This window comes from Chionomys nivalis, chromosome 9 (genome assembly GCF_950005125.1).
Source record: "Chionomys nivalis chromosome 9, mChiNiv1.1, whole genome shotgun sequence".
Taxonomy (NCBI): Eukaryota; Metazoa; Chordata; class Mammalia; order Rodentia; family Cricetidae; genus Chionomys; species Chionomys nivalis.
In genome coordinates, this window is record NC_080094.1 from 47,071,073 (window position 1) to 47,092,610 (window position 21,538).

General features: G+C 42.9%; 2 protein-coding genes across 2 annotated transcripts in view; one reads left to right on the top strand and one right to left on the bottom strand.

Moving 5' to 3' along the window:
* Positions 1–5,494, bottom strand: part of Acoxl (acyl-CoA oxidase like) — a 296,568-nt gene extending 291,074 nt beyond the window's left edge. Inside the window, exon 1 of the mRNA XM_057781242.1 lies at positions 5,335–5,494. Within this exon, the coding sequence (XP_057637225.1) occupies positions 5,335–5,459 (125 nt within the window). The 5' untranslated portion in view covers positions 5,460–5,494. The remainder of the gene's footprint in view (positions 1–5,334) is intronic.
* Positions 5,495–12,791: 7,297 nt separating this feature from the next.
* Bub1 (BUB1 mitotic checkpoint serine/threonine kinase) overlaps positions 12,792–21,538 on the top strand; it is a 34,705-nt gene continuing 25,958 nt past the window's right edge. The window contains exons 1-5 of the mRNA XM_057781093.1: positions 12,792–12,860; positions 14,927–14,986; positions 15,073–15,211; positions 17,153–17,349; positions 19,455–19,498. Of these exons, the coding sequence (XP_057637076.1) occupies positions 12,844–12,860; positions 14,927–14,986; positions 15,073–15,211; positions 17,153–17,349; positions 19,455–19,498 (457 nt within the window). The 5' untranslated portion in view covers positions 12,792–12,843. The remainder of the gene's footprint in view (positions 12,861–14,926; positions 14,987–15,072; positions 15,212–17,152; positions 17,350–19,454; positions 19,499–21,538) is intronic.

Sequence of the window (21,538 nt, forward strand, 5' to 3'; positions counted from 1 at the left end):
AGGAAGAAAAAAATAAGGGAATGAAGAAAAAGGAGATTGAGAAGTATCCAGAAACAGCCAAAGGGAGCCTTGTGGAGCATGACAAAGCATTAGAGGAACAGAAACATCTACTAACAGAGCTTTCGAAGCTGTCTGGCTGAAGAGTGTGACATACCCCTAAGTGAAAGCAACCACTCACCATCTAGTCTGCCACGACAGAACCTCTGTTTGCCAGAAAACAAAATTAAAAGTGTTTGGGAGCATATCTCATTTCCAGCACTGCTTTTTTACATTCCCTTCAAACCCCAATGAGAAGCCTTGCATGAGTCAGAAAACTGCTACTCTAATGAAACAACTGAATCCATATAATTTATAAAGAAAAGAGGTCTGAGCTGGAGAGATGGCTCAATGGGTAAAACAACTTGCTTGCAAACCTAATGACCTGATACAGCTCCCCGGAACCTACATAAAAACCAGAGGCAGTAGCATGACAGTCTGTGATCCCAGCAGCCTATGGGAGGTGAGAAGCAGAGACAAGAGACTACTAAACAATGAGGAAAGGAGAGTAGCAAAACCTAATGTTTGTCCTCTGACCGCCACATACACACTTTGGCACATGCACCTGGACTCACACATGAACACATATCACACACACACACTCAAGGACACACGTGTGCACGTACACACACACACACACACACAAAGAGACGGGGGAGAGAGAGAGAGTTCAGGAAGTGCAAGGGCATGGTGCCATTTTTTTGCCCAGCTCTGGCAAAGATCACATGGTGGGTGGTAGCACGGGGTAGGAAAACAAAATCACATGGTGTCTTAGTTACTGTTGTGTTGCTGTGAAAAGACACCATGACCAAGGCGGTTTATAACAGGAAGCATCTAATTAGGGGCTTGCTTACAGTCCAGAGGGTAAGTCCATTGTCATCATGGCAGAGAGCATGGCAGCAAGCAGACATGGTGCTGGAGAAGTAACTGTGAGCTTTATATCCTGATCTGCAAGCAGCAGGCAGAGAGAGGCGAGAGACAGAGACAGAGACACAGAGAGAGACTGGGCCTAGGAAATCTTAAAGACCACACCCAGCGACACACTTTCTCCAACAAGGCCACATCTATTCTTTTTTTTTTTTAATATTTATTTATTTATTATGTATACAATATTCTGTCTGTGTGTACGCCTGCAGGTCAGGAGAGGGCACCAGACCTCATTACAGATGGTTGTGAGCCACCATGTGGTTGCTGGGAATTGAACTCAGGACCTTTGGAAGAGCAAACAGTGCTCTTAACCTCTGAGCCATCTCTCCAGCCCAAGGCCACATCTATTCTAACAAGACCACTCCTCCTAATCTTTATAATACTTCTCAAATAGTTTACAACTGCAGACTAAGTGTGCAAATAGTATGAACTTATGGACACTAATATCATTTAAACTACCACACATGGTTTTTAGTTATCAACTTGGCTGAATCCAGAATCACGTGGTAGATGAGCCCCGGGGAATGCTTCTGGAGGATTATTTTTATTAGGTAAACTGAGTACAAAGGCAGGCCCACTGCAAGCAGCACCGTTCCCTGGGCTGGGATCCTAAACAGTGTAAAAAGGAGAAAGTAAGAAGAGCACAGATATCCATCACTCTCCACCTCTTGAGGTGACATGACCAGCCTTCTCCAGCTCCTGTTGCCTTGGCTTCTCCGCAGGAATGGACTGAAACCTGAAACTGTTATCCAAAAGAAACCTTCCTGAAGTTGCTTTTGTCAGAAAATATAACCAAAAGACAAAGAAAAACAGCAAGCCCGAGAATGCACAGGGGATAATCTTAAGACCTTCCGGTAGGCTCTCTCTATCTCTTAGAGGTCCTACCTCTACTTAATATCACCATACTGCAGAACTAAGCTTCTAACCCATGAGTCCTTGCAGCACAAAGCCACATTCAGATCATACAAGCCTTAAGTCACCTAGAATCCTGTTCTCAGAGAAGACTGTGCTATCATGGCATGCACGGCAGAGAAGGAATAGACTTCAGGAAGTTAGGGAATTCCCAGAGTCTGGAGGACGCTGGTAGAGGAAATTGCCTGGGAAACAAGTCTTTGAGAGAGACAGAACCATTCCTCAGGAGGGGGCAGTAGGCTAGGCCCATGCTGCTCTTTATTGCTGAGGTCCAGCAGTCTAAAGACAAAACCTGCCCTAAGGAGCACCTCAGTATATAGGACTTCCATAACTCTTTTCCTTAGGGAGAAAGTTGTTTCCTGGAGTCTTATTCTGAGAGTGCCTGACTTTACACAAACTTTCTGCTTTATACAGAGCACTCAAAGAACTGGGTTGCCACAATCCCCGCTCCACCCCAATGCCTACTTGAACTTCAAAGGCCCATTGAGGGAGGATGGAGATAAGGATTGACTACAGGAGGTTTAACACCACTTCCAGGCAGATTTTGCAATAGCAGAATGAATATTCATCCAGAAATAAGAGCCATCTCCCTTCTAGCCCCATAAAGATTAAAACTGGTAGCACAAAGTGAGCTTTCATGTAGGTATCAGAATCTTGGATCATTTTGGGGGAAACAGTAAAAATATTATCTATGTTATTATGATTCTGTGATTATGAAATAAACAAGAAAGGATGGCGAAACACTGGGATTGTGGGGTTTTGTCTTTTTTATTCTGTGTGTGTGAAAGGGAAGGAGAAGGAGGATACACTTGTGCTGGTAATTTTATGTCAACTTGACACAAGCTAAAATCATCTAAGAGAAGGGACTCTCAATTAAGAAAATGCCTTCACAAAATGGTGCTGTCCACAAATCTGTAGGGCATTTTCTTAAGTAGTGACTGCTGGGGGGGAAGGGGGGCACAACCCACTGTGGGTGGTGCCATCCCTGGACTGGTGGTCCTGGACTCTATAAGAAAGCAGACTGAGCAAGCCATGAGGAGCAAGTCAGTAAGCAGCACCCCTCCATGGCCTCTGCATCAGCTCCTACCTCCAGGTTTGAGTTCCTGCCTGGCTTTCTCTAATGATGAACAGTGATATGGAAGTATAAGCCAAATAAACTTTTCCTCCCCAGTTTGTTCTGGGTCATGGTGTTTCATCACAGCAATAGCAACCCTAACTAGGACAGCACTCAACCTATGTTTCCTAAAAGCTTACTCAAGAGTTTCTCATTTATGGTTCCCAACAGCCAAGGAGCTCAGACATTATCTCCATTTCAGTGTGTTTTTTGTGTTTTTACTTTGGGTTTTTTGTTTTGTTTTGTTGTTGTTGTTTTGTGGATTAAACCTTAGGAATGCTCTCTAGTGCTGAGCTACACCTTCAGGCAAAACTCAGTATTAAGGATAGGGGTGAGGAAATACCTTGGTGTTAAACCCAAGAAGCCAATTGCCCAGTGGTTTTGCAATTCAGGCTTGCCATTACCTCTGTCCCTAAGAGATAGGGTGATATGTAAGTAAGTGACCATCTATTTGGCCCAAATCAGTGGTTTGGATCTCAGAATTCTGTCCCAAGTTTTAAAATGCAGTTGCCCAAACAGAAAAAGCCAAGAACCACCCACCCAGGAACAAACTGGTGATACATTACACAAATGTTTGGTGATACATTAGTGAATATAGGCTAAAGAGATCCCTGAACCACTAAAGTGAGGCCCGTGAATTCCTTTCCTTTTTTTGGTTGAGTTATATTTATCGATATTTATCCTCTCAGATGCCATTACAGAAAAGATTTCAAATCTTTAAATCATTTTAAACGTAATACTACTTCCATTAAGTGTGTTTTATGAAAATAACCCTTTCTCAAAACAAAACAAAGTTAAGAAGAAAACCAAAACTGTTCTACATTTTCATAAATTTCTTCAATGTCTGTCCTAATAGAAAGCAGGTGGATCTCACATTGGCTTTCCCAATTAGTCTGGGGTGGGGAATACTGCACTTCATGATGCCACTGGAATTTGTTATTGTACTTTGGTGGGAATGTGTGCATGAAAAGAGCCAATGACACTTTGGAAATTATAAAAATAATCTTGAACCTGTTGTAAGAAATCTTGGATACCATCTAAAGTCTAGAGATACCTGGACCACCCTTGGAGGACCATGACCTCAAGAGTTACTAGTGACCTAAAAAACTATTGGTGAGAAAAAGAAAAAAAAAAAAAAGGTTGAAAAGTGTGGGGGACACTCAAAGATATAACCAGGGTCTTCTCAAAGGGTACTTCAAAATCTGGACATCACCTTCCACCTGCACTCACTGCCCAAACACCCCCTTCTCTTCTCTCTCTCTCTCTCTCTCTCTCTCTCTCTCTCTCTCTCTCTCTCTCTCTCACACACACACACACACACACACACACACACACACATTTCAAGACAGGGTTTCTCTGTGTAGCCCTGGCTGTCCTGAAACTCACTCTGTAGACCAGGCTGGTCTCAAACTCACAGAGATACACCTGCCTCTGTCTCTTGAGTGCTTGGATTAAAGGCATGAACCACCAATGCTAGGCTCTCACAACTGGGTAGGAGGGAGTTAGCTAATTCTCTCTGGAACATACTGAGTTTTGTCTGTTTGTTTTCTGGTGGTTTTGATTGGGGGTGTTTTGTTTTGTTTTTTAGACAGGGTCTCTGTGGTCTCAGCTGTTCTGAACCTAGGTAGCTGAGAATGACCTTGAATTCCTGGTTTTCCCGCCTCCATTTCCCAAGTGGTAGCGTGATTTTAACATTTTAAATTAGGATTTTTCTATGTTAAAACTACAAAGTAAATGTCTGTAATCAGGTTTTGGGGTCCCGGTGCTGAGGTCGCCTCCTCACCCTCATGACAGCTGTTTTCTATATCTAACCCCTGGAACTCCCTGTCTGGCGTGCAGTGCCATCAAAACCAGTGTAAAAGACCTAGAACCTCCCTCCACAAGCCAACGCACCCGGTTTGCCATTCCTCCGCACTGGCTCACCGAAAAACTTTCCTAAGCGAGCCTCCCACCGCCCCTCCCCGCCCAGACAGCAGTTCCCCTCCCCGGAGGGGCGTCCATCCCAGATGCGTGCACCCTATCTCTGTTTTCTGTGGGTTCTGCCCTGCCAAGCCAGGGGGAAACTCAGAAACAGATTTAGATGCAAAATAAGCCTGAGCACCTATCCTTGTAGAGCCCACACTTTAGCCCAGCATCTTCAGAGAGTGGTGGGGAGAACACCTTGAGGAACTCAGGAAGAGGAAGGCAGCGGGCTATGACCACACTTCTGCTAGGAGATTCCTTTCCTCACCAGAAGTGAGGATGAGGCCGGCTGCCACTAAGATGCAGCTCACATCCCACCCGGCCTTGCCAGGGGCAAATCCGGCTAGCCCAGAGGGACAGGAATCGCTACTCCACTGCATTACCTGGGCTGGAAGAGAGGAGAGCTCCCCAGGGCTCTGCGCATCTCGTTCTTGAGGGTCCAGAATTCTCCATCCAGGTAGCGGTGCAGGGATGAGTCCCCAAGCCCCAGGTCGGGAGTGTGCTCCATCTGTGTGTCTGAGGCTGCAGGCTGTTCTCTCTCTACACACCTCCTCAGAACTCCTGGCTTACTGGCGCTCCTACTTATCATTCTACCAGACTGGTTTCCTCCCAGCTCACTGGTATGTCTCCTCCCTTTTCACCTGTCTGCCACACGCCCTCCCAGGCACCCTCCTCCTAGGCTTGAGGCAAAGGGCTGTCCAGAGCATTTGAACTCCACCGGTATTCTCCCATCCTTACAGAGAACCACTCATTAACTCTAACCCCTATCCCACCAGTAAGTTGTCCCTCCAGATTTGTGAGTCATTAGAAACAAGAATCAGGTCCTTAAAGGGGTTGCTGGACTAATTTCTCTAGGCCACAGACAGATGCTTAACGCTAAACCACTTCATCCACGCAACAGAACCACCCACCCAGCCATTTTTGCCTGGCTCCCAGGGCCGGAGGTAGTCTGGCATCTGCTCAGAGGCCACCACCCCAAATTGGGTATTGTGTCCCTTCAGTCTGGAGGTGGTTCAGTACAAACCTACAGGATGGCAAGCAGTGCAAGGTAGTTGGGTATAGACAGAAGATAATGAACACAACTCACCTACCAGGAATCAATCTCTCTCTCCTTCTCTTCCTCCCTCCCTCCCTCCCTCTCTCCCTCCCTCCCTCCCTCCCTCCCTCCCTCCCCCCTTCCCTCCCTCCTTTCCTCCCTCTCTGTCTCTTTCCCTTCATTACTGCTGTGGTCATACACAAGAACATGCTAGCTTCTCCCTTCCTTTCATAGGCTGTCTTTAGGTCAGGGGATGCTACCTGGAGGAGTTTCCTTTGACTCTCAAGTTACAACAGGTTGATTGCTTACACAGCACAAATATAATTATTTATAGTCCCAGAAGTCAGAAGTTCAAGCTGGATTTCCCAGGGCTAAAATCACGGTGTTGGTAGGGCTGGGTTCGCTTTGGAGGCTACTGGGGAACAATCTGTTCCCATGGCTTTTCTAGGTCTGGGGCACTGCTTGCGTTCTTGCCTCTCAGCTCCTTTCTCTGTCCTCAAAGAACATCACTCTGACCTCTGCTACCAGAATTCCATCTTCCTTTCTTCTCTTCACTAACCTTCTTGCCTCCCTCTTAAATGTACTCATTTACATTGATATACAGGGTAGCTTTTTAAATCTCAACATCCTTAAGTCACCTCAGCAATGCCACCTTTACCAAAGAAGACCACATATTCTTAGGTTTCAGAGGTTAGGATATAAACATTATTGGTGGGCTATTTGTTTATCTACCACACCATCTATGTAACTTCAAGTAGCAATACCCACTAATGGCAAAGAGTAACATCCCTGTCCCCACGTAATGGGAATCCAGAAAGTGGGAGACTTCAGAAGACTAAATGCTTGGCTCAGGGCCATTCTTTCTGCTCTGCCCATCTATCAGTCATTTCTCTGTATCCTATTTTTCCTTTCATTTACACTTGTCTCTTCCAATCTAAAGTATGGATATTGCCAAGTACCAGGTATGCCAAAATGAGGAAAGCATCTTCTCCTGGTTTTTACGCAAGCCATTATCACATGGTTCTGCATAGCGTGGTCACCCTTAGCACCCAAATCTTAGGGCTTTTAAAGGCAAAAGTTTATGTCTAACACACGCTACCTGGAAATTCTGATCCTGTCCTCTCACCTGAGACCAGATGATAGAATCATCAGCATCATGTTGCCATGCAGGCTTTTACAACTGGAAAGGACACAGATGATATCCAGATGTCAGAATCCATCAGGCAGGGCCTTTCATTGCTCACTTTGGGAAAGTAACCTCCTAGGCACTCCCAGAAGGCCAACACCCAAATCAGTCTGTGAGCAGCGCTAGTGGTTACTGAATCTGTTACTCTAGCTACTCTTTGACCTTCCTTCTCCTGGCCTAGAGACCTAGAAAGTAGAAAGACAAGTAAGTATGCTATCTTCCATTGTATGCAGCTCAAGTGGGGGTGGGGGAACCGTCTGCTCTTATAAGTCACCATAAGTTTTTGGAGAATTGTGCATTGCATATCTGTGGAAGATACTGGAAGAATGTTGTTGTTGTGTGTGCCTGTGTACATGTGTATGTGCCCATATAATGTATATATATATATATGGGCAGAAAGGATGGTATTGGAAGGAGGTTCATTCTAAGAAGTGATGGGTGATGAGGACAGAGAGGTGGCTCAGCAATTCAGAGCACTTGTTGCATTTGCAGAGGACCCATCTGTAATTCTAGTTCCATCCAGGGGATCCAGTGCCCATTTCTGACCTCCATAGACACTAGGCACACTTGTGGAGGATACACAGGTGTAGGCAAACTACTACAACACATAAAGTAAATATTCTAAAATTTTAGAGAAGTGATAGGAGTCAGATAAGACTGCCATGGGTTTATGGACACCAAAGCACAAAGGGACATTGTCTATTGGCTACCATTGCTGTGTTTCACAGCCATTTAACAGCAAGAAGAGGGCTTAGAAAAGACACAATTGGCCAAACATGGTGACACACACCTGTAATCCCTATCATTTGGGAGGTGAAGGCAGAAGATCATAAGTTCAAGGTCATCCTGGAGTACCTGCAACCCTACCTGAACAAACAAACAAAGCAAAGAATTTTGCAAGTGGAGTAAAAGGGAATGAAGAGTTTAGGAACTCTAGGGGTAGGGGAGGTAACTGCTTAGTAACTTCTTTTCTATTCATAAAAGATAAACCTGAGTGGTAGAGAGGTTTTTTTGGAGGGGGGTAGGCTGTTTTTAGGACAAAGGTGAATAAGGACTCAAGACCTCCAAGCTCTACACTGTGATGAGGATAGAATCAAATGTCTACCTAGAACCCTGTGACAAACAGACTTCACTCTGACAAACAACCTCCTCCTCTCTCCCAGGCCACACTGCTCCAAATGACACCCATGTGAAGCTCTGCAAGCTTCTGTATCAAAGCACAAATATGAATCCAGTCCCCTACTGACTGGCAAAGGATACCAGAGATAACATCCATAATCTGGACTATACTGGAAGATCCTAGAAGAATCTTTCCACATGCCACATTCACTTCCAAGAGCCAGAGAAACATAACCCTCTTCTGTGCCCAGAGCAGCAAGAATCAGAAGCTCCCTAGCTGTCTCCAAGGCACTTCCTTGGAGACAAGGAGAAGCTGTTCAATAAATGACTTAGGAAAATTGCCTTTGAGTCACTTTGGCTAATTTAAATGGGTCCAACGGCCACTGTTTTAGTGTCCTACCACAGAAATACTACAAATGGGTAGGGTAACAACAGAAACCTGTTCTCTCACGGTCAGTCTGAAGCTGAATGTCTGTTGCAGTACCTTGTCCCCGTAAGCTTCAGGGGAGAATTCCTTGCCTCTTCATAGACTGTAGTGGCTTCCATAAATCTCCAGCATTCCTTGGTTTGTAGCTGCATCGTATCATTCTCCTAACTGTCTTACTCATTATATGACCTTCTTTCCTTGTATTTATTTTTTTAATATTTATTTATTTATTTATTATGTATACAATATTCTATCTGTGTGTATGTCTGCAGGCCAGAAGAGGGCACCAGACCTCATTACAGATGGTTGTGAGCCACCATGTGGTTGCCGGGAATTGAACTCAGGACCTTTGGAACAGCAGGCAATGCTCTTAACCGCTGAGCCATCTCTCCAGCCCCCCTTGTATTTATTTTCAAACTTCCCTCTTCTCACAAGGACACCAGTCACTGAGTTAAGAGCTCAGCCTAATCCAATATGAAAGACTCCTCAATTTGATTACGTCTGCAAAAATTCTCATTTCCAAAGAAGGAGAAATTCTGAGGTCTAATATGGAAGAGGTGTCTACTCAGCACCCCATCTAGCAGCCTCCTGAAGGTTGGTTTTGACAGCTGCCTCTCCTGCCTTCCAAGATCCTCCTCAGTCCTTTCCTTTTTCCCAAAGCATTCATCCTGACAGGCAGCAAAGTTGGACCAAGATGCTGCCCTCCCTAGAACACTGAGGCGCCTCTAGACAGTTCTACAAAGAAGGACCAAAAGTACCCAGCTGGGAACTGGGAGTCCTTCGGAGCCACCAGTAGGATAGGAGAGGTCAGAGGCAGTACAGCAGATGTTCCAGCTATCCCTGGGCCATGCCCAGAAATCTCTCCCATGATAGAGTCCAGATGAAGAGCTGAAGAGAAAAGCTGGAGTGAAGGAAGCCGACAGTGACTGGCTCGGAGAAGAATGAACTGGTCCATAATAGACTGAAGATGGCATCTGGATTAGTCTCCAAGAGCTGTCTGGATCTTAGTACAAGAACAGGGCTCTAAAACTGTTTCTGCATTGCACCTGGCCTCTTGGCCCTGGGAGGACAGCAGATCGACACCCTACCCCCACCCCTGAGCACAGCAAGGTCATTTAGAGGGCATTCCCACATGCAGTGGTTGATGGTCGGTTATGGCACAACCTTGTGCATTTGGTGGGCAGGTTTCCTTTAAGCTTCTTCTACAAATGAATAACCAGTAATGTTTAATGACTTTCCCGAGGGCACATGGCTCTTGGTAGCCTCCTGAACACCCTATGCGGGGCTTACATAACTGAGTTACACACTATGGAACTGACTTGGGGGAGCCTCATTAATGAATGCTGCTTTTATGGGGGCCCCAGGGTGTGAACATCACAACCCAGGGCTGTAGCTCTGTAGCAAGGTACAGCCTGTCCTCAGCATTTCGGTGTGTGAACTTTAGAAATCATTCAACCATAATAAAGCTAAGAGCTCAAAGACACCCTGGAGCTTGTCCGGACAGTCCCTTCTTTTCAGATGAGGGCACTGCAGGGATGTCCTCCAATGGAGTAGTCTCTGGCCATCTTTCAGAAACTCGAGGTAAGAAAAATGGCAAAATTGGGAGTGGGACAAAAAAAAAACTTCTACGTGGGGGAAAAACAGGCAGGAATTATGGCTTTCCTTTATGCTATTGCTTTGGGGTCCAGCTCATCACGTACAAAGGTGGCAGAGGGAAAACTTGGACAGTTCTTACTTATTGAAACTTCTTATCCCAAATTCTAGACAAATGTCCACAGAGAGGGAAGGGACAGATGCCTGAAACAGCCACCACAGTATCTTCAGGAATGACAGGCTTATCGAGTACACCACAAGGGAGCAATGGGCAGAACCCCTGGCTGTTTGTACCCAGGAGTCGCTCTTCTGTGATTCCCCACCGTGTCATGAGGACGGTTTTGACTGGTGGAGGTTTGACTGGAGGCACGGTTTAAAGAGCGGCTCTGTGGTGGCAGGTCATGGTTAGTTTTGGACAGTCGTACTCAGCCACAGTCTTTTACAGTGTCCCTTAGACTTCCTAGCACATGTAAAACAAGACTAATTAAGAAAGCACAAATGACTACAATAGTTCCATTGTTGTAACTAGAAGATTTTGTTCAGAGACATCCTCAGTCCAACGCAAAGCACGATTGTGTAACACACAAGAGAATGGACACCATGGACGCCCAAATGAAACATCTAGTAAAATGGGCCTGTAGGTAGCTTAGGTGCACCTTACCTCTCCTCTGTCCTTTCCTTTGCTCCCAAGAAGGCAAACTAAAGAGTGTGATTCAGATTCTGACTAAGTTCTGTGGAGAGTGAAGTCCAGAAGCCTTACACAAAGGCTACTAAGTTAGTCTAGGGGAGCAACCTGTTGGCACTAAGGGCGGCTGAAATTGCTAGGCGAGGCCCTCTAGAACTGTCCAGAGCCACTGGCCCTGAACCCCAGCATGCTGGAAGGTAGCATTCGAACACTAATATGCTAATGACACATGCTGTGGATAAATTTATAAAGACCACTACGTACAAGAGAGCATGCACATGAAATTTAGTGCTATGAAAACAACCCAAAAGCCCAGCGAATGTGACATGAAAGCCCCAGTCCTCTGTACAGCCTTTGCTGTGCTTTCTCCAAGCTTTCTCTCTGCTCTGGGGAACTCTCCCCTTTGTGTTTTTTCGTTTGTTTTTAGAGCTTGGGTTTCTCTGTGTAGCCCTGGCTATCCTGGAACTACTATGTAGAGCAGGCTGGCTTTGAATTCACCGAGATCTGCCTGCCTCTGCCCAGTTCTGGGACTGAAATGTGTATCCTTTTTTCTTTTTATTGTTTTTATTGTGTTATATATTTTTCTCTGCCCCCCCCCACTTCCCTTCTGTACTCTCCCATGATCCCCATGCTCCCAATTTACTCAGGAGATCTTGTCCTTTTCTTCTCCCAAGTAGGTTAGATCCATATATGTCTCTCTTAGGGTTCTCTGTTGTCTAGGTTTTCTGGAGTTGTGGGAAGTGTATTCTTAATCTTTTATTTTGCTTGCCACTATCCACATGGACCACAGAACCCAGAACTCCCCATAGTGGTGCTTACCATATTCTGATTTCTGCCAATATCGTGATTACAGGTAATATTTTAGTGGCAAGTTAAAAACATGTCAGAACTATTCCTCTAGCTAGAAGACTTTAAGAAATCAAATGAGATGTGACTCTTAATTCTTTTCTCTAGATTAGGAAATGTCTACGTGTCCAGAGCTGCCATGTATCTCGTTTAACAACTTCAGGGAGCTGAAACACTCACTGGACCGCTAGAAACAGGAAGGCAATCACGTGAGTGTTTTATGTTTTACTTGCTTTGGTCAAGTGAGCCTTGAGAGGCAATGTGGGAAGTTACTAAAACTCAAGGAACACAGAAGACTAGATTATTTCTCAAGTCACTCTTAACGGCACATGAACATGTTCTGTATTTATTCTTGAATATCTGGACTCTAAAAAATTATTTTATGCATATGCGTGCGTGTGACGGTGTCAGTGACTATGTGCATGGAGAATTGTGGTCTCCTCATTTGTTACCTGTGTACGCCACAGCATGCATGTAGAGATCAGACGCCAACTTGAGGAAGTTGGTTTCCTTTCCTTTTACCTTGTGGATTCTGGGAATGGAACTCGTAAGGTCAGCCTTGACGGCAAGTGCCTTTACCCGCTGAGTCAGCTCACCAGCTAAGCACTTTCTGTTATTTAAGCAAAGCAAAGATTCACGACTCTCAGGACCCAAGAAGGCTCACGTAGTTCTAGTCACAAAGTTGTCAAGTTCAGCCTGGCACGGAATTTATAAACCGTCTCACTAGAACGGAAATGGCACCTAGACTAAGGCTCTCTAGAAGGCTCGCTGGAAGTGGGAGGAACTGCCCGTGCCGATGGGGGCGGGACTTGGTCTCCTAGCAACGGCCCCAGCGATTGGCCAGCTCTCTCTCAGCCGAGACCAATGATCAGGCGCGCTGCCAACGCTCGGCGTTAAGACTTCGACTGCGCGGGTGATTCGAATCGGCGGCTTCGGAGTGAGCGCCACTGGAGTGGCGGCGGCTGGTTCGGTGTTTCGCCGCACCGCGCTTTCTCTCGTCATGGAAGATGTCTTTCGGTGAGTGTCCCTCAGGTGGAGTGAAGGCGCGAGCCGAGCCGAGAGCCGGCCAGGACGGTTGAGGCCAGGGCCCTCAGCCGGGCTTTCTCCTCAGCGGCTTCCCTTGGGAGTTCGCCCTCCATGCCTCCGCCATGGTGGCGGCCTCTGGGTTGCTGGGGTCGAGTGGGGGCTGCAAGCTGCAGCCGGCTGCCGTTGTGTGGACCGGGATTTGGGGGTTTGGGGCAATTTGCAGGAAGGACCTTCAGGGCGGTCGGAAGTGACACGCGCCTTTTCCACGGGGAGCTCCCTCTGAACAGACGCCCCGCCCCCCAAATCCCCAAAGCTCGTGTGGTGGAGGTTTTAGGAGAAAATTTCAAAGTCTCTTAATAAAAGTGCTAGTTAACTCGGGGAAGAATTTACTATTTCTTGCTTACCTGCTATGTTGGCGGGGAGGGGAACTAAAGCTGAAATTATGAAGAAATGCTTGTCAGAGCCATTTGTTTCTATCTGCAAGCAGATTTTTAAGTTCCCACACTGATTGCTTTTTTTTGTTTTTGCCTTAAATGACTTACCGGCCTGTGATGTAAAACCATTTTTAAAAACTGTTAAATCATGTTACAGGAAATAAAATTTTATTTTTTAATCATCCCTTTGGGTATCCAAAGAATAAGATACCCCAAATCTATTGGCGTAAGGCAATTTAATATTTAATCAGATCAACTAAATATTCTCTTTTGAAAGCCTCTCCCCATTAAAAGAAAGAAATAGGTATCTTGACCTTTAAAAAGTTAGTTTATTTTAATGATTAGGTGTTTTAGTATTAAGTTACAGTGTGTCTGTGCCATTTTCCCAGGGAGTACGTTTAGTGTGAAGCTATTAAATGTTTGCTTTCGACAATAGTTGTATTCTTATTTTGATAAGCAAGAACTTCCAAAGACAAAAGTCATGGTGCTGACAACTTAGACATGCCGAAAAGAATCCAAAATATGTTCCTTTAAGCAGAAAAGTGAAATTCCTAGACATAATTAAAAAACAAATACATTTCTAAAACCTGTACTACTTCTGTCAGCGAAATTATGAAAAAGCCATTGCTCTCTGTAGTTTCTCTGAATAGCCATTTCAGTATGCTAGTGAGTTATATTTTGAGATTGATTTTTCTGGTCATTTCTGCAAAAATACTACTTTTAAATTCTTTTTCCCCTAATCTTATCATTTCTCAGTTTAAAAGTCTATGATTGTTTTTCACCTTGATTCATACCCATCTTCCCTCTCTGAAATTTTCCACGGTCTAGTCTCACCCTGGCGCCCCGTTATACCCACTGGGACTCTGCTAGAGCTTCCTAACTGATTCCTACTTGTATTGCCACCCCTATTCCTGTCTGGAAAAACACAGACATCTTAAGATGCAGATAGAACGTGGCCCCTCTTCTGCTCAGCAAACCTGGTACATCAGCTTTGTCCCTCTGGTTCTGTCAGCCTTGATGATTTCCCTCACCTGGCTGTGGTAGCTCTAACACTGATCACACGTCACTCCCTTAGAAATAGCTTTTACTCCGTGCTTACTCCTTAGCTTACCCACACCTTTTCCTTTTTATTGCTTCATATATAACGTGGCACTATTTTTATGTTATTGTTTGTTTACCCCAAACAAACTGAGGTCATTGGAACTTGATTTTCTTGCCTGACTTCTTAAGCTGTGGTGGGATGTTAGGGAAGTAAGAAGAGCAAAGTGGGTGTTTACCAGCCCTCTGGGACAGCATCTCTGGGGCTGTCACACCAAAGGAGAGGCTTTCTTTGGGTCTTATTCTCACCCCCTGTCTTATCTGTGGTCCTGAGAAATGAGGGGACCTGTCTAGGTCCCACTGGGTGGCAGTGACGTTGGGGATCAGTGAATCTAGATAGACCTGGGGGCAAATACTGCTTCTGATTTCTCTGAACACGTCTGAATGATTGTTCTTTTATATGATGTTTGTGTTATATTCAAGATCCCATTTTCAAGCATATGGATGGCATAATGTAGAATCAAATGTGTCTTTAGTTTCTAGGAATTATTCCTAACCTCCCATGTATGTACTTTTCTGTTCTAGCACGTTTGAAGCCCATATGCAAAGCTACCAGGGCAATGACCCACTTGGGGAATGGGAAAGGTTAGTGTGTATTTGTTTGTTTGTTTTCCTTTAAACAAAGGAACCATATGCAACCCTGTGGAAAACTAATATTCATATTTTTCTAGCTTTATAAAGTGGGTAGAAGAAAATTTTCCTGACAATAAAGAATACTTGATAACATTATTGCAACAGCTAATGAAGGAATTTTTAGATGAGAAGAGGTACCACAATGACTCAAGATTCATCAATTATTGTTTAAAATTTGTGAGTATAATTTCAGGTAGATAACTAAATATATGTTTTACTTTTGGTCCCCCTCCCTTGTTAGAATCATTTTAGACTGCCTTTTCCTATCAATTTCTTGGTTACAGTCATGAATTTTTTAGAAGTTACATAGTCAGAGATATGTATTTTAAAGCCTTAGCTTCCGAAATATTGAGGAATCAGTGATTTAATTTTAAAATTCCTCTTTATTTCGTATATGTGTGTTCCAACATGAGATAGGAACAGAAAGTTAAACGAATTGTTTGATACGAAGTGTGGTTGAAGCTGGTTGTGGAGGCTCACATCTTTAATCCCAGCACTTGGGAGAAAGAAGCAGGCAGATCTCTGCTCAAGACCAGACTGGTCTACATTGTGAGTTCCAGGCCAACCAAGGCTGTGTATCAAGACCCTGTCTCAAAAAGAAAAAAAAAAAGGAAAGAAGAAATGTACTTGAGAGGGAAAATATAAACTCTTGGATCCTAAGGTCTCTGGGAGTTTAACTCAGACTTATAGTACAGAAGGAGAAGGCAGTCTCAGGCTTTATGTTTATATTATGGCTTCTGGTTTAGTGTTTTCATGGGATTCCTGAGTGTTCGAACAAGTGGGTCTCTGACTCTCTTGCCTTCTCTTGGTTTGTCTTGTCCAGCTTTGATGTGGAGTGTGAGGTATCACGTCCAGGAGTAGTTAACCAATAAATAAAGGACTCCTCAGTTTTTGGTGTGCTTTTATTTGGTTACAGTTTGGGTTTTTTGTTCTTTTTTTTTTTTCTTTCCTTTTTTGTCTTTTTCTTTTTAGTCATTGATGTATTTTGTTTTCTAGGTTTGGGGGGGTTTTGCTGTTGTATTGGGTTTTTGTTTTGTTTTTTGAGAACTTAAAGTTGTATGAGCAGGGAGGAAGAGAGGATCTGGAAAGGCTTAGGGGAGGGGAAGAATATGATCAAAATATATTTAAATTTAAAAGTTGTTGCAAACAATACAAATATAATAAACAACACGTTTTTAAGAGAATTTGAAAATTGGTTAAGATTTGTACATCATGTACTACAGGTAGAATAACCCCTAGTGGGAACATGTTTTTAATTAAAATACTGTTTCCAAGGCCAGGTGGTGACTGCATAAGCCTTTAATCCCAGCACCCAAGAGATAGAGGCAGGCGGGTCTCTGTGTGTTCGAGAACAACCTGGTCTACAGAGTGAGCTCCAGGATAACCAGAACTGTTTTCACAGAGAAACTCTGTCTTGAAAAACGAAATTTAAAAAATAAAGAGAATGTTACCAGCTATTTAAAAAAAGAGGATAGAACTTTTTCAATTTAATCTGAAATGAAAACTTGGGGCTATGAATTCTAGTAGTAAAATCATATGGAATAGATAAAATAACATGAAATTGTTCCTTAAATTATAAAATACTATAATTAAAGGCACCCTGTGGAACTTGAGTAACCTCAGGTTAAGAGGTTACTCAATATTTCATGTAATAAATCGTTGTAGACCCTACTATTTTGGAAAATACTGTCATAATCCTTTAATATCAAGGAAAGAGATGGTTTTTAGATTCCCCATCTGAGAACAACATATGTCTTTACCTATACAATATATTCCTAGACTTTCGTGGAGACTGAATAGTGTAGGGCTGACAGTATAGCCTAGCAGTTTGGTTGTCTTGTATTGATAATTATTGTCGTGTTATTCAAATTATGGAATAGAGTAACAACATGTAAACGATGTACAATGTGTGGTCTGAATAATTGGTATATAACCTCTAATATTTATCATTTCTTATGTGTTGAAAATCAAAACCCTCTCTGTTAGCTATTTTGGAATATAAGTTATCAACATAGTTTCCTAGTAGAAGCCGTTCTCCCTATCCTAGCTGTCCCATATCCATTAATCATCTCTGTGCACCTCACTGTTTTTGTGTGATTCTGCTCTGGGTTTCTGTAGGCTGAGTACAACAGTGATCTTCATCAGTTTTTTGAGTTTCTGTATAACCGGGGAATTGGAACCAAGTCATCTCCTCTCTATATAGCCTGGGCAGGCTATCTGGAAGCCCAGGGAGCGCTGCAGCATGCCAGTGCTGTTTTTCAGAGAGGAATTCAAAACCAGGCTGAGCCTAAAGAACTAATAGAGCAACGATACAGGTAGTGTCAAAATATATAACTCATCTTTTCCTTCGTGTGTATTTTTGTATCTGTCTACTTTTAATAACTGTAAGTCATACTGGATGTGTGTTGTAGATCTGAATGAAGGTGTGGAGCTTTATACTGTTCTTAGGATGGTGTGTGACAGATTTTATAATGTCACTCTAGACTGTAGAATTGTGAGACAACACAGGACATCACTTCAGAAGAAAGGCACACACAAGAGACAGAAGAAATTTTCCCTCAGAACAGCCCATTAAGTCATGGACAGAGTTGTCCATTCATGAAGACAGGGCTCCCTTGATCCAGTCACATTTGGAGATAACCTTTTTTTCTTCTTTTTATGTGTGTCTTCTTTTTCAAGAAAGGGGTTTCTCTGTTTAACAGCTCTAGCTGTCCTGAAACTTACTCTGTGGATCAAGCTGGCTTAAATTCACCTACCTTTGCCTCCCGGGTGCTGGGATTAGTGTGTACTGCCGCCACCCATCTGGAGATAACGTTTTATAAACCCTCACAATGGGGATTGAGTTTCAGCATGAGTTTTGGTAACCATTCAAACCATAGTAAACAGTACATATCAATGAATACTTTATTTTTTTCCCCACAGATGTTTGGTTCTGTTACTTTTCTATTAAAAATACCTTATTTAATAAAACTTGAAAATGCAAGTTTTTTTCTTGCTGTATTACAGAATTGCAAACATGCTTTACAAAGTCAAGGTACACACTATATGTCTGAAGGGGCGTAAACGACCGGCAAATAGAATTAACCAGGCTAGCTTTAATATCAGCTTTAATAAGGGGAATAAGGGGGGAGCTTACAAAACCAGGGTTTCAGCGACGAGCAGGAAATAAAATAGAGGCAAACAAGTGCACATGGATGGTTTTATAGGCTATTTGGGGCCCTGGGGCAAACAACCCCCCCCAAACAAGGTGATTGGTTGAGATTCCCCATCATATGTCAATATCTTTGCCCCAAAGGTAATATACTTTTTTACATTTACCTAGCTTTGATAGCATCTAAAATTGGAATAATTGAATAAAAGTATGTTTAAACATTTTCAAAGCATGTGGTTCATACAACCAAACCGTCTATTGAAAGGTTTCCTTCTGCAGTCTCATTTGAAGAATTGAAGAGCTGCTGTGCATTACACCCTTGCCAGCATTCCATGTACCTATTTTTTAAAAAAATTTTACTCTAGTATTTGTGCTTAAAAAACTTTATGATGAGAATTTTCAGATATACATAAAAAGAAAAATCAGTATGTGTAATTGCAAACAGCTTTTTTTTTTTTAAATATATGATAGTTTACCCAAATGTATATATGTGAACTGTGTGTGTGCCTGAAGCCAACAGAGACCAGAAGAGGGCATTGGCTCTTTTCTCTCAAATACCATTGCAGTCCTCTTTTAAAATGTTACCTAACGACTTAATCTATGCCTATGTCACCTAATAAAGTTAACAAAGACAAAATAACAATAATTCTTTAATATCTGATTTTGTGTCTTTTCAAATCATGTAAAATGGTTTTGTTATCAATGGTTTGTTTGAATTACAAATCAAGCAGAATTTAGTGCTTAGTTGTGTATCTCTTCTCTATATAGTATACACTCTTGGTTTTGTTACCCACAAATGTCAGGCTTGGTGCTGCACAGTTTTGAAAAGGTCGAATTGGTATGTAAAAGTGCTATGAAATGATGTGTGTATAAAGTTCTTACAGAGCGTGATACCCACTGCCCTTTGAAACAGTGGTCTAAGTTTTCTATTTTGATTTCTTTGCGATATTGTAATTGTTTCAGTTTATAAAATATGTGAAGTAGTAGTTGAACATTTTTGAGTTTTAACATCTGCATTCTTGGTTCATGGAGAAAGAAGATGTATGTGTTTGATGAATTTGAAAAATATTAACATAAACTGTGTAAAAAGAGGACTTTTCTAATACAAATATCCTCAGCATTTTATTTCTGTAGTTTAAAGCAACTTTGAAATTAAGTTTTTCATTTTCTGTCTTTATTGCCTGTTATATTTAGTTTCCATTTCAACATAGATATATATTAAACTGTAAAATTAAAATCTATATTTATATGTTTTCTATTATCATTTAGTCTATTCCAGGCACGTCTTACTAAAACCCATTTGCCAGCTCAAGGTAAAATAATACTTTTCTAAAATGTCTAGATTGCTAAAAATTTAGTCTGTAATTTTTGCACTAAATGTTTTTTGTTTTGTTTGTTTAAAAAAGGCCTCATAAAGTATTTTTTGAAAACCAAAAGCCAAATTACAGTTTTGGGTAATAGGAAGACACTTTGATAATAATCTCACAAAATAACTCTGGATAGCAAGGGGCCTGTGTCTTAGCACTGTAATAGAGCAAACCTGCAAGCAAAGCTTAATGAATTTACCTATGATAAGCCTATATCTAAATATAATGTAATGGCACATACCTATAATCCCAGTACTCAGAAGGAAGGCTAACAGAGAAGGAACATAAGTTTTGAGGATAGCTAGGGCTACATACATTATACTATCTTATTTAACTTTATTTTATGTCTCTTGGTATGAAGGTGTCAGATCTCCCGGAACTGGGTTAGAGATAGGTGTGAGCTGTCATGTGAGTGCTGGGAATTGAACCTAGGTCCTCTCTGGAGGAGCAGTCAGTGCTCTTAAAGTCGCTGAGCCATCTCTCCAGTCTCCCTCCCCCTCCAGTATGCTATCTTAAAAAAGAAAAGAAAAGGGCTGGAGAGATGGCTCAGTGGTTAAGAGCATTGCCTGCTCTTCCAAAGGTCCTGAGTTCAATTCCCAGCAACCATATGGTGGCTCACAACCATCTGTAATGAGGTCTGGTGCCCTCTTCTGGAATGCAGACATACACACAGACAGAATATTGTATAAATAAAAAAAAATAAAATATTAAAAAAAAAAAAAGAAAAGAAAAGAAAAAAATCGGGCGCACGCCTTTAATCCCAGCACTTGGGAGGCAGAGGCAGGCGGATCTCTGTGAGTTTGAGACCAGCCTGGTCTACAAGAGCTAGTTCCAGGACAGGCTCCAAAACCACAGAGAAACCCTGTCTCGAAAAAAAAAAATCATCCTAAAGAGAGGATATGCTGGATTCCTCATCTTTCCAGAATTGAATCAAGTAGGCGTAATGTAGCTTTTTATTTCCCGTTTTTGTTTTGATTTAACTGGGAACTGATTTTATTTATTTTTTTAAATTTTTATTTAAATAATGATTTTTTATTATTTTACATATCAACCATTTTCCCTCCTCTCCTCCTCTTATCCATATACCTGCCCCTTTCCCATCCATTTCTCCATCTCCATTCAGAAAGGTACAGACCTCCCATGAGCTTGCACAAAGCATGGCACATCAAGTTGAGGCAGTACCAAGTCCTCCCTTTATGTAGAGGCAGGGCCAAGTAATCTAGCATGGGGAATAGGTTACCAAAAGCCAGCTAAGCACCAGGGAGAGGTCCTGCTCTCACTGTTAGTAGCCTTACTAAGAGACCAAGCTTCATGATTGTCACATACATGCAGAGGGCCTAGGTCGGTCCCATGCAGGCTCCCTGACTGTTGGTCCAGTGTCCATGAGCTCCTGCAAGCTCAGGTCAGCTGTCTCTGTTGATTCCCCTATCATGACCCCCCCTGGCTGGTACAATCCCTCCTCCCTTCCTTCTGAAAGACTCGGAGCTTAGCACAGTGCTTGTCTGTGGATCTCTGTCTTCTCTGCTTCCATCAGTTACTGGATAGCGTATGTCTGATGGCAATTAAGGAAGTCACCAATCTGCTACAGTAGATGGCCAGTTCAGGCACCCTCTCCACCACTGTTAGGAGTCTTAGTTGGGGTCATCCTTGTGAATTCCTGGGGGTTTCCCTGGCTCGGAGTTTCTCCCTAACCCCAAAATGGCTCCTACATCAGGATGTCTCTTGTTACTCTCCCCTCTCCATTCTGCCTCCTACCGGCCTCCTGCACACAGCCCACCTAACCTGCTCCCTCTCCATCCCTCCATACCCCCAACCCCATCCCCAGTTTACCTAGGAGATTTCCTTCCCAAGGAAATCCATGCATCCGTCTTTGGGCCTTCCTTGTTATCTAGACTCTCTAGGGCTGTGGATTGTAGGTTGGTTGTCCTACACTTTATTCCTAATAACCACTTATGAGTGAGTACATACCATGTTTGTCTTTCTGGG